Genomic DNA, 13423 nt, shown 5'->3' with positions numbered 1-13423 from the left:
CGAGTGTACTGCGGTTCTCAGAAGTACTCATTCAGCGCCGCTCGGAACAGTCGTAACAGAAAAGCTGTCCCGTGTAGTGTACAGGTTCGGCCAAAATATTACGGAGCATGCTTCGGGGTTTGAAATTTTTCTCACGTGTTCTGTAGAGGAGATATGAGTGTGTCTTCTGTTCATACGCTAACGCACCAGTGACGTGCGCTAAGCTGTGTAAGAAATACCTCCTAATTTTCTTAAGGTAAGGTGTGGCGAGAGTTTGGATAATCGAAGCGTGCTCCGTAATATTATGGCTGGGACTGTAAGTGCATGCGTTTATTACGTGTTCAGTGCTTCTTTAATAACGCTCCTGGAAGAATCCATGTTCATGAAAAACGTTAGTATCCTTAGCACTGAACACAACTCCATCAAAATTTTGTTAGAAAAAATACAGTCTGTGGCTCTTTCTTGCTATAACTTTGGTAGGTAGCAAACGACGCGTTCATTTCTGAGAAAATTGAATTTATTTACAAATTTTTCCCGCCTCAAGATTCAAATTCGTGGAATAAGAAGCGAAAGAGACTTCGTGATCACAGTTGAAGGTGAATGGGGGATACAGCCTAGCCTCAGTGATCCGCACAGGAAAACTGTCTCGACGTCACTGCAGTTTGCTTACGAAAACAGCCGGTGGTGGCGATACCTGTATTTAATTTTTCTCGCCGTTCTTTTTTTTTTACCATAACCGTTTCCCGCGAAAGTATACGCTCTGTGTCATTAGAACGTAGTAACCTTTACATGCAGGACAATTTCAGTTTGTCTAGGTCCCTTTAAAGGTTACAACGAAGCCTATAGAAAGGAGGAGGGATTAACTGAAATGTATGACGTCCTTTACTTATTCGAAGTGAAACAGCCTGCAGCATGCAACATACTCATTGATGAAACCCTTGCGAACTTCCTTAAATTTATGTGTTCCGTCATGAAGTAGAAGAGACGCTGGAAGGAGGATAGAGGTAAAGCCAATCACGTATTTGAGGACCGAACTCTATTTTTTAGTTCTTTGTTACCCGTCTCTTTATTGCAGTCGTTTAAGTTGCACTTCAGGAGCAGGGCTGTAGCGACATTGTAAATAAAGGAAAGGTAGCAGAAAATAAAACAAGGGGTCAGTAAATCACCATTTTCCACAGACTCACAATTTGAAGATGAGGCAATCATGACAACGCATTTAGCAGGAAATGTGTATGCAGGCACCGCGGTTGTATACCTTGCAAAATGCTCCTAATGTGATCATTTTCCCCCTCTCCCATTCTGTGTTCCGGAACTCCCGCCCCCTACACCGCAGGGGCAGCGGCAGTCCAAGTTTGGGATAAGGATGGTGAAGACCTACAAATCTCGACCGCGCAAATTCAGCTACGCAGCTGTGAGAAGGTACCCGCCGCGGTGGCTCAGTGGTTAGGGCGCTCGACTACTGATCCGGAGTTCCCGGGTTCGAACCCGACCGCGGCGGCTGCGTTTTTATGGAGGAAAAACGCTAAGGCGTTCGTGAGCTGTGCGATGTCAGTGCACGTTAAAGATCTCCAGGTGGTCGAAATTATTCCGGAGCCCTCCACTACGGCATCTCCTTCTTCCTTTCTTCTTTCACTCCCTCCCTTATCCCTTCCCTTACGGCGCGGTTCAGGTGTCCAACGATATACGAGACAGATACTGCGCCATTTTCCTTTCCCCAAAAACCAATTATTATTATTATTAGCTGTGAGAAGGGCGTAGCTTTAAGACCGAAAAAAAAAAACAGGCTCCGCAACGAAATACATTCGCTCTCTCTTTCATTTTTTTTTAATTTTTACCTGTGCATATACACTATACACCTTCTCTATTCCGGACGACTGCAGGCGCGCGTGGAGGTTGGGGCAAGCGAAAGCAAACTGGCACCAACCGGATCGAAGTGGACAGCACCGGGACACTGCGCTTTCGGCGAGATATAATAACGCGCCCTCGCAAGGTAAAAGCGTGTGTGACACGGGTCAGGGCGAACACCCGCCCGCGTCGCCAGGAGCGGGCAGGAAGTCCGTCCCCTCTCAAGCGAGACGGTGCGTGTGTTTCGCGCGATCCCGTGTTCCCTCCCCTCCCCTTCCGTGGTTGCGCGGTGCGCGCAATGTGTCGAAATGGCGCGAACAGTGTCGGGTTGATGTAAACGGCGCGAGTGCACTTGCTTTGTCACCCTACCACGAACAAACAAAAGCGGCGTGCGACCTCGTCGTATCGTGTCGAAACAGAGGCAAGCATTCCCCCCCCCCCCCTCTCTCTCTCTTCTAACCGTCTCTCCCCAGTCACGACCATCAGTTCCTCGTTTTCTATCTATAGAGCACGCGCAGGTTGCGACAAAGACCGCGCGCGCTGCTCGACATGCAGAAATGTATGTAGACAAGTGTGGCTTAACAAAAAACGGAATATCGAAGCGGTGGCCGAATGGTTTGAGCATCGTATTCGGGAGGTGCGGGGTTCGATCCCCACTCCAGCCAGGTACCCACCGGTTTGCACATGGTACAAGAGTTCCCCTGGCCTAGTGCTCGGCTTTTTCTGAGGCGATATTTTTGGAAAATGGGCCTTTTACCCCGCTTTATGTGCACACCAAAAACACGTTGTGACGGTTTGAGCATCCTATTCGGGAGGTGCGGGGTTCGATCCCCACTCCAGCCAGGTACCCACCGGCTTGCACATGGTACTTGAGTTCGCCTATGCTCGGCTTTTCCTGAGGGGATATTTTTGGAAAATGGGCCTTTGATTCCGCTTTATGTGCAGAGCAGACCAAAAACACCTTGTGACATGGTGCTCTTCAACCAAAGCTGCTCTAGCGGCAAAAAAAAAAAAACACATCACCAGCAACAAATAGAGGAAGACTGTCCTGTGCTGAATGGAGGCCGTGAAGCTGTCACGAATATGATGACGAGTGAGGAGTTGATGACGAGCACGCGAAACATGAACTGAAAACATTTTAGAGTTTGTGTTAGTCATCCAGTGTTGTCGCCTGTCACTGCTCTGGGTGTGACGATGTTAAAGCCTGCCGTTAAGCGCGCAGTGCAAAAAGTTGAAACCCCAGATCTCTTTGGAAGTAATGGCAGCGTACAGTACTAATAATTTGTAGAAAAAAAAACATATTAATAGGCCCGTATCGTACTACTAATAAGGAGCCCATTGTGGAACCAGTCGTGGTTGCACTAGCATCCACCGATTGTATTACGTCATTTTTCTCGTTCATGCAGCATTTTTCTTCTGGAGTAAAGTGCAATGTATAGTTCCTTTCAGCGCGCGTAGTTCCGAGCCTCCGAGGCCAAATTAATAATAATAATTGGTTTTGGGGGGAAAGGAAATGGCGCAGTATCTGTCTCATATATCGTTGGACACATGAACCACGCCGTAAGGGAAGGGTAAAGGAGGGAGTGAAAGAAGAAAGGAAGAGAGAGGTGCCGTAGTGGAGGGCTCCGGAATAATTTCGACCACCTGGGGATCTTTAACGTGCGCTGACATCGCACAGCACACGGGCGCCTTAGCGTTTTTCCTCCATAAAAACGCAGCCGCCGCGGTCGGGTTCGAACCCGGGAACTCCGGATCAGTAGTCGAGCGCCCTAACCACTGAGCCACCGCGGCGGGCCAAATTAGGTGATTTTCTTTTTGTTTGGTAGTGATATATCTCCCCCTTTCACAGCTTACATAAAAACATCTGTCGAAGGCGGTTTGATTCCACAAGAAGAACCTGCGCAATACACGTCGTAGCGATGCATAGAAAAAAAAAAGGCAAACACGCTGATGGTTTTGTTTATGGGGTTTAACGTAGTGCCAGAGCGACTTAGGAACGCCGTAGTTTGAGGCTCCGGATAATCTCGACCACCCGGCGTTCTTTAACGCGCACTGACATCGCACAGCGCACAGGTCTCTAGCCTATTTCGGATCAGCAGCCGAGCACCATAACTGTTGAGCCACCGCGGCGGCAATGCTAATAATTAATAATTGGTTTTTGGGGAAAGGAAATGGCGCAGTATCTGTCTCATATATCGTTGGACACCTGAACCGCGCCGTAAGGGAAGGGTTAAGGGAGGGAGTGAAAGAAGAAAGGAAGAAGGAGGTGCCGTAGTGGAGGGCTCCGGAATAATTTGCAATGAAAAGTTGAAATTCGAGAAAAGCGACGAGCATCAGTATCCACTCACCATCCACTTGTTGCTGAAGCGCCGGCCTGAGCTCAGAACGAACACCATCTTGCCTGTGGCTCGACAGTCCGCGCACTGCACTCGCGACAATTCTTTCCCGGAGAGTTAAAAGAAACCGGAAGCGTCCACTGTCACTGCTACAGTCAGCACCTCTCCCGGCCGGGTAGCACTTCCGCTAAAACTTCCCTGCCAACAAGGTGCACGCCGGAAGGACGCTAAGAGCGCCAGACAGTCAACGAACTGCACCAAAGCGGCTTGGCTCTCCTGTGTCGGTCGCGTTGCCGACCGGCGGTTGCTGCACAGCAGCGGAGAATGAATCGCCACAAAAGACGCGCACTAAGAAGGAAACAATGCAAGCAAACACGCTCGTCCAAAATCCGAGCCGGCGCACTTCAATTTACAGAGGAGAAAAAATATATATATATACGAAAGAAAGGCTAGAATGCGTCACGAAACCCAAGAAACCTTGCAGACAGGTTAAAGAGTACAATCACGTGCGCGGCCAGACCGGGCGGTAGCAACCGAAAGTCACGTGGTGTCGTCACTGGAACAAGAAGGCACCGGACACCACAAAGGGTCACTCGATCCGACGCTGCCGCTGCACAAAAGCGCTGACGACAACGACGCTGATCCCGGCGGGCGACGGAAGAAGAGGCGATCGACGAACAGCGTTCCCTTTCCTCCTCATCGAAGAGGCGACAGCAATCGCCAAGCGAACACGCCGCACGAATCGAGTCAATCGGGATCCCGCACTGCCTTCCGAAGCACGCGCTGCTCGCGAGTGGTGGTCGCCGCCACTGACGCGGATGCCCGGGATCGGCGGTAAGCGAGAGTGCGCCGATGATGAAGTGGAGGAGGGGGTCCCAGCCGGCGCACATGGAAAGCGGCGCGGCGTCTGCACCTGACGAGCGAGGCTGCGGTTCTGCCGCCGACCCGGCTGACGACTCCGCTCCGCGCGTGACGCGTGCAGGCAGCGAACGGCGGCAACGGCGGACGTCGCTAGCGCCGACGGCGGAAAGTGTCGGCGTTGCTTTAAAAGGCCGCCCAGCCGGCCGACGCGGCGCCACGGCCCTTGGCAGCTGGATGGCTCTTTTTTCTTCTTTGCGCGAAGTAACGGCGCAGCCACCAAGGGCTCCCTCCCCCTTCTCTTCGAGCCGTTCGTTCACGTTCTCGCGACGGGCGCCCTTCTTTCTTCCTGGCGCTTGCTTTCGGCGCGTTTCCACGCTCGGAAGCGCGAGGCGATGCAGCGTCTGTATACCTCGGCGGCCCACCGGTGTCTCGATGCTGTCGATCACCGAGTTTCGACAGGCGATGCTGAATTCCGCGAAAGCCGCGGTGGCTCAGTGGTTAGGGCGCTCGACTACTAATCCGGAGTTCCCGGGTTCGAACCCGACCGCGGCGGCTGCGTTTTTATGGAGGAAAAAACGCTAAGGCGCCCGTGTGCTGTGCGATGTCAGTGAACGTTAAAGATCCCCAGGTGGTCGAAATTATTCCGGAGCCCTCCACTACGGACCTATTTGTTCCTCTCTTCTTTCACTCCCTCCTTTATCCCTCCCCTTAGGGCGCGGTTCAGGTGTCCAACGATATATGAGACAGATACTGCGCCATTTCCTTTCCACCAAAAAACAATTATGGTGCCAGGGCGATGCAAATTGTATGTCGCGTGCACATCGAGCGCGACACGCTGAATTCGTTGCCTGCGCGTGATGAATATAAAATGCGATGGCAGCGGATGTTGTGGCATTCTGGTGCGCAGAAAGCAGCAAGCATTTTAATAAATGCGCACCATCAATTAATCAAGGTCAGTACGACAATGTCCCTATATATCATTCTGTGCCAGACTTCCTGCGAGTTGTAACAATTGTATGATGCCAAACGCGGTTAATTCCCCGAGCACTGGTTAGCGAAGATGGGAAAGGCAAGTTTCGACCAAAAGTTTCGCGGCTCTCGGCACTTAACACTGGAACTTGAGCACAAAGGCGCAAAGCCATAACCAGTGAGCCTCACCGGTTGGCGCTGCATGCCTTGGACATACTTAGCATGACGCACTGAGAATATACGCTTGTTATTCGCAGCCCTGTCAGAACGGACATAGTACGCGAAGCCAGGCGCTCCCGCATTCAGGCTAAATGTGATCAAGACTGTGCTTCAGGCCCTGGGCAAAGCATTTATGAGAGAGTAGCCGGTGCAACAGCATCCACGCTCCTCAATGAAAGCACGCCGACGTTAGGCGGTACAAGTGACGGACAAAACAGACAGTTCAGTGTCCCGCCGGCTGTGATGCGTCAGCGGGCCTCCCGGACAGCGACCTTGGTGCTCAGCGTCGACGGCGACTCTGGAGAAGGCGCCGGGGAGAAGTGATGCAACGTTATCTCGGCGCCGCGCGTGTTGAGCCAGGGCCGTCCGCTGCGCATGCCGGTGACGCAAACGCCTCTTTATCTCGGGGCCTACAGCTTCTCCGCGCGAAAGGGACCTACCGTGTGAACCGCGCTCACGGCCCTCCCTATTCGGGCCGATCTTCAGAGGGCTTCTTGGGAGTCGGAACTCAATGCGCAAGACAGCGACACGGCTGGACTTGGCTCGCCCCTGCCGAAACCTTGAGAGTCCGTCGGGCAGGGGACATGTCGGAGGAGAAATATCAGTGCATAGAAAGTATGCACAACAGCGAATAGCGGTGCTATAGAACATCGCTTCATGACGTTACAAAAGTGGTGCATCGTGGAGCCATGGCGCTGAAGTCGTGGCAACGTCAATCCTGCCGAAGCTGATTTTCAACTGCGTGGTTTGGAGACGACCTCTGCAGAGACGTAGGTGGTTTTTCAGTCACGGTGACTGAAAAGAAAGAAGCACGCGTGAAAGTATAAATTTCGATTAGGGATTTTCTTAAAGAATTCCCTTGCAGTCATGCCCAGCAATTCTGGACTAAATAATTTTTGAAAGAGAAAGAGTTTATGAACGCAATATTTTTTCAAATATTGCAAGATTTTACTATACCAATCAATAGACCCACGTATTTCCCGTCAGTAAGCTTTAACTTTTTGCTATTAACGTTATTGCGATCGTAATAAACGTTGTCCTTTGGTTTTCTACAGCAATCCTTGCTGCTCGATGCGAGCGATGGGAAAACTAAAACAAAGATGTTGCTCCGCATCAGATGAATGGACCACTGCCTTCAATATTTACATAACAATACCTTACAATATTCAAAACTTTTGTCCAAGAATGCTGGACATGTATCGCTCAGGTGCAGCCCACAGGACGTTGCTTGTTATCAGGCCTCACAGCCTATGTAGCACGGCAGGCAGGCGTGGGCTTGATTGCGTCAACCAGGACGCGCCAGCAGACCGACTATCGCCTATATAGCTCTGAGATGCCGCTCCCACGAACGCCCGAACGCCGTGCAGTCAAAGAGAACCCCACTTTTTGATCTTTACGCTTGTAAAAATGTAGATAAACCCACTCGTAATCTTCCTCCCATCACCCAAATCATTTCACTCGTCGACAGTCCTGTCCTGGCGGTGGAACCGGGCGTCGTCCTGACCTTTGGTTCGTCAGAGCGCGACTCCGAACCCGCATCGCCAACAGCGCCCATGCAACGCCGAACGCTTGGAAAATGCCCGCCGACAACCACTCCAAGTCGATGCTTCGGTTTCAAACTATTCAGATACTTTGAGAGCTGCACTCGTCATACCCATGACTCGGCGACTGAGTATGCACGCGACATGCGCTTCTTTAGAGATGGTGACAATTTGAAAAAGTAATGACATTTGAGGTGATTAACGGCTGTCATTAACGGAGGTTATTAATTTGAGTTTAGTAACGAATTCAAGGAGTGCCAAGCCCCGGAGGACACATGTGATGAGAAAACTGACGTGTGCACGCAAAAAGTCTTAACACAGCAAGCTTGCGAGCAAAAATGCCAAATGCGCATACAAAGCGGCCGTGCGGAGAGAGAGAGAGAGAGAGAGAGAGAGAGAGAGAGAGAGAGAGAACTTTATTTCGAGCCCGTCAAAAAAGAAATAAAAAGTAAAGGTCGTGGTTTCGGCGAAGAAGTGAAAAGGCGACAGATGCTTCTTTTTTCCCGGGAAGCATCGTTTATGTGTTGGGACTTGGAAAAGTTTAAAGCAAATTTAATTGCCTGCGCTACTGTCTGCGGCTGCATGATTTCATAATCTCCGTTCAGCGTGCGGCGGGCTGTTGTGTGCGGCGCTGATAACAGTCGGCCGCAGTGTGGACAGGCATCGCGAATATAGAGGTGACTGTTTACATGTGAAAAAGGCAAAATATGTATGTGAAGCCAGGCATCACAGTAAACTACGTAATCACGAGTCTTGTATAGCTTGCTGCAAGCACACGCAAGATACTCAGGGAGCACATGAACCTGGTGCCTGTATTACTTGCCGCAGTCCCGTTGCGACATATCCCCAATATTCTTCCCTTCTTCCAATTGTTTCATGTAAGCGAAAAACGAGCTCAATATTGGTTCGCAGAGAAAATAATCGATATGTGATATTTGTTCACAAACGATGAGATAAAGCTGGGAAGTCTCACACCTTAACCTCTACGGATAAGCATAATGCAGCTTGTTGTCGAAAGCAAAAGAGAAACCCGTTTTTTTTTTCGTTTCGGCCTATTTTGCAGGCATACTATATGGGCGCTGAGAGATGTCGCTCTGAAGATGTTTCGGTACACAGAGGATATTCACACTGATGAGTCGCATAAATTAAGCTCAACAATGTGTAAACGTTCATCCGTTCGAAGCAAAACAAAGCTATCACAAACATAAACGCGGACTAAAGAACACGAAAAGTTTTACTTCCATTTACGCTGCCTCTCAAGACACAGGCAAGTGCGCAGGTTTCGAGCCGCGCTGCTGCGAACAACTTGTCAAAATCACGGTCAATATCTCCGTGAAAACGAAATATCATTATCATCAGTGTCATGGAACACCGACACATTTAAAAAATATATATAACGTTTTGATCAAATCTTTCGATCAGTGCCATTTATAGCCAAGCAACATTGCATAAACTATCTTAAGCAATTAGCATGAAAACTAGAGGAACGCTAAAAGAAACGCTAAAACCTAGGGTTCATATAATCAGGAGCGCGTCCGCAGGACTCTGCGTTGTCCTCGAATGTTGAAGTGACGTGAACAGAGCCTTAGCAACTCGCCGCGGTGGCTCAGTGGTTAGGGCGCTCGGCTACTTATCCGGAGTACCCGGATTCGAACCCGACCGCGGCGGCCGCGCTTCGATGGAGGCGAAACGCAAAGGCGCCCGTATGCTGTGCGTTGTCAGTGCACGTTAAAGATCCCCAGCGGTCGAAATTATTCCGGAGCCCTCCACTACGGCACATCTTTCTTCCTTTCTTCTTTCACTCCCTTTTTTATACCTTCCCTTCAGCGCGGTTAAGGTGTCCGCCGAGATATGTGAGACAGAGACTGCGCCATTTCTTTTCCCCAACAACCAATTTAATTTCATCCTTCTATCGAACGCGCCCTTGATGTCCAGTGCCATGATGATGTTCTCCCCTGTTTTTGAGGCGGCTTATGCAAGTGGTGTGGAGCCACCCCCACTTTATGCCATATTACATGGGAGTGTAAAAACAATTATTCATTCCATAAACTAAAAGAGCCCAGTGCGGAACAGTGGGAGAGCCTGCTCACCAGCAGCGTGCTGGCGGTCCAAAAAGGACTGGTCCAGCATGTGTATGAGGTAGCAAGACTCAATGGGGCCCTGGAATAAGAACACCACCCCTGGAAAACTCGGAACTTCAACATGAAGACACCCGGGTCCCGTTGAATCGACCAATTTTTGGCGCCAATAGTTTCTCTCTCCCGACCGCGGCGGCCGCGCTTCGATGGAGGCGAAACGCAAAGGCGCTCGTATGCTGTGCGACGTCAGTGCACGTTAAAGATCCCCAGCGGTCGAAATTATTCCGGAGCCCTCCAATACGGCACCTCTTTCTTCCTTTCTTCTTTCACTCCCTCCTTTATTCCTTCCCTTGCGGCGCGGTTCAAATATCCGCCGATATGTGAGACAGATACTGCGCCATTTCCTTTCCCCAAAGACCAAACTACTCTCACAATCAGCAGAGAATTCGGCGATCGTCGCGTCTTCCTTGTGACCTACTGAATACTCGTCTTCAGGCGCTAAAGTATTGCTCGGTTCGCAGGATGGCGCGGTCTGACTCGCAGAGGACGGGTCCGGGGATCAGGTGGAGTAGGTCGAACGAATCCAGTGCTACTGTCATGTCCCGTCTCCCACTGCGCAACGGTGATAACGACGAGCCACGGCGTCGTCCCCGATGTCAGGTCTGCCGTTTATTTTTTTATTTTTGCATTCCGCTCGTCGCTGTCCAGCCTCGATGTCTCCGCGGCTGAGGCGGCAGCGGTGAGGAACAAAGCGATGGCCCCGTAATCCGACATGCGGCGACTGCAGAGTTGCGAGTCGGCGGCGATACAGCACACCCAGGCATGAAGAAGCACGGGCGCATTCCCAGTCGCATGGTAACACGAGGCTTACGCATGCGCATGGAACAGCCTTCCACCCATGGCCTTCGCGGACGTCTCGCTGAAAGACGCAGTAACTGTCTCATTTCTCGGTGGACACCTCAAGTGCGCTGTGAGGGAAGGGTGGAAGGATGCAGTGAGAGAAGAACTGAGAGAGAAAAAGGCACCGCAGTGGGGTAAAGTCACTGGCTTTATACTGGAGGGCTTCGGGGTATTAACATGCACTGACATCACACAGTACACGGGCGCCTTGCATTTCGCTACCAACTCTCTGATATAACCACGCATGAATGAGATATTAGCCGCTGAGGTGGGCAACCTCATGAGGTCGACCTCAACCTCAAAATGACCTCAACCTCACATCGTGAGGTGAAGTTGAGGTGAGGTCTGCGACTGCTCGAAATTTTGTGAGTGAGGTTAGCAAATTAGACCTCAACCTCTGGCGTGAGTTTGAGGTTGAGTAAGGTCGTCATTCAGTGAGGTCAAAATTTTAAGGTCGAGACTTTTTGCAGTTGCCACGCCTTACTCCGACGAGTTCCGCTTCCGAAGCGGAGTTGCAGCGCACCACCGCAGAGTTCATGCAAGGATGCTTGGAGTTCGGCTTCCGCTGTTGGGACAACCGGATGCCACAGTTCCCTCTTAGCTTCCGCTACTGCGCCGTAATGTCCGCTCAATCCGAGCCTACAGGAAGACGCACCCCTTTGGTCTTCCCGGAAGAGGTGTTACTGTCACAGCACGCCACTCTCCCTCCCCCTTACCCCGCTGGCGTAGCACCCGGCTGCCTGCCAGTCGGCTCAAACTCCCGGGAGCGCACAAAGCACGTAACTCACGCTGACCCGCGGTAGCCTTGTTTGATGCAGCAAACAAATAAGCTCAATACAACAAGCATGCTATAAATTCGTCGCAGCGCGGATGGCCCCGAGCAAGACTGCTTCGTGTTCATGCTCGTTGCCGGCGCTGACGTCATGGCTCTTGCCTTGCAGTCGAATAAAGGGGATCCTGCTGTATCCTGCTGTACATTACAAGCTGACAACACAAACTGGAGTTGTCGGCACAGGTGAGAGAATGTGATTCAGGTGGTTCCTAACCAGGACACCTGCTGATTTGATTAAAAAAGCACGAAGCTAGAAAAACCTGTATAACACCGTCGAAGCTTTTGACCGGTGACTTCCCCTTTCGAATCTCTCACTAATTCTGTATATTCCCGTCCCGTAATGCAAGCAGATGGAAATATAATTTCACGTTTTATCCTTCCGAATAACCTCTCTTCTGGTCTCCGGTTCCTTGTTCCTTCCGGAAATTCGCTTATTATGCCGAAACACCACAACACGAGGCGAACGCTGCAGCGGCGAAAAAATGCAAAACTATAATGAATGAATGGTGATGTAGCTGATTCTTTTTCTTTTTTTTTTTAAATGAAGATGTGGGAATTGAACTGATTGCATGCTCGAGCTGCGCTGCTAAGTCGGTGTGTCAGACCTTCTAATATGACGTTTAATGGGGCACACTGTTGTTCGCTTCTGTTTTTAGTGTGCGATTTTTGTTTGTATGTTTCTAATCATTCTCTTTTTTTTTTTTTTCCTTTTCTCGTATGGGATCAGTTAGGTTGGCGGCCTGCCTTGCAGACGACCAGGCACTGCACGTTATCTTTCCTTTAACTATTTTGCAGACCCATCGTTCACCTTAAACGGCTTTTCAGAATGCTCGCGCGGTGCTCGTGGGTAAAAAACGTCGAGGATGCTGGCGTAACATTGATTAGTTCAGTTTTGAAGGAAAACAAGTGATTGACTTAAAGTAGCTTGTCTCAGACTGATTGACGAAATGGTACCCAGTATTCTGTTGAGGCGTATGAGTATTTAGGCGTTTTTTTTCCTCCGGGGTGGGTTGGGGGGGGGGGGGTGGGGGGGGGGGGGGGGGGGGCTCGGAAAAAGATTTCGCTGCGGGGAAATTTCAGCAGAGAGCCATGGTGCTCTTGGTAGAGAGAGCGGTTCACGCTGCCCACTCTAGGCCAGTTGTTTTGACCCGAGGTCAGCAGTGGCCTCTGGAAAAGAGAGTTGAGGGCGTCTAAGGAGACCTCAACCTCAAGTGATGAGGTTGAGGTTGAGTGAACTCGGCAAATTCTTTTTGAGGTTGAGGTGAGGTCCAGATTTTTGAGGCCAAATGCCCATCTCTGATCAGCAGTGGCACAGCCGCTGGATAAATTGGGCAGCGGTCCGGTGGACTGATTTCCCTCGTTGGTTTTCCTGTGTTGACATGGCGCGGTTCAGTTGTCCTCCCCCCCCCCCCCTCCCAGAGCGCAAAATTTAATTCCTTTTTTCATAACCTTATAGATTTTTTTTGCACGCTAAAAAAAAAAAAGGACACTGATTGCATTGTGCCAGGCTTCACGTTCAGTAAAAAGGGTAAAAAGTAACGCGGCGCTTGCAAATAACAACGTCCACTAGCTTGTGCAGTGACAGAAAATGTTTCCGTCCAAAGACAGTTTAGCTCCAGGAGCGCGATGGAACGCAGCATGCCACTTCGAGTGTTCCAGTCACATGCCGAGTGTTTCGAGAACGTTCGAAAAACAATGAGCCTTTATCACATTCTTGCATTCCCCCGCTCCCCTTCCCCCTGCCATGATACATTTTTTGTATCCGTAATTGTTCGCTTTGTTATATGTCATCGTTGTTCTGCTGCCTTGTTTCCTTTTTATTTTTTAGATTATCATCTTTCAATGTTATTCAGCGATGTTTTG

The 13423-nt window shown here is 50.3% G+C and overlaps 1 protein-coding gene across 6 annotated transcripts in view; it reads right to left on the bottom strand.

Annotated features, from left to right (window-relative positions):
- Sarm (sterile alpha and armadillo motif) overlaps window positions 1-13423 on the bottom strand; it is a 172285-nt gene that overhangs the window by 41750 nt on the left and 117112 nt on the right. Inside the window, exon 1 of one of the 6 annotated variants that reach the window (XM_077653741.1) lies at window positions 4173-5180. The exons of the other annotated variants lie outside the window; for them this stretch is intronic. Coding sequence (XP_077509867.1) covers window positions 4173-4220 — 48 coding nt within the window. The 5' untranslated portion in view covers window positions 4221-5180. Of the gene's footprint in view, window positions 1-4172; window positions 5181-13423 lie in introns of those variants that run through there. 6 annotated transcript variants of the gene reach the window in all.

The sequence above is a fragment of the Amblyomma americanum genome, chromosome 2, assembly GCF_052857255.1.
Source record: "Amblyomma americanum isolate KBUSLIRL-KWMA chromosome 2, ASM5285725v1, whole genome shotgun sequence".
Taxonomy (NCBI): domain Eukaryota; kingdom Metazoa; phylum Arthropoda; class Arachnida; order Ixodida; family Ixodidae; genus Amblyomma; species Amblyomma americanum.
Note: the sequence above shows the minus strand (reverse complement) of the source record. Positions and strands in the feature narration are given on the sequence as shown.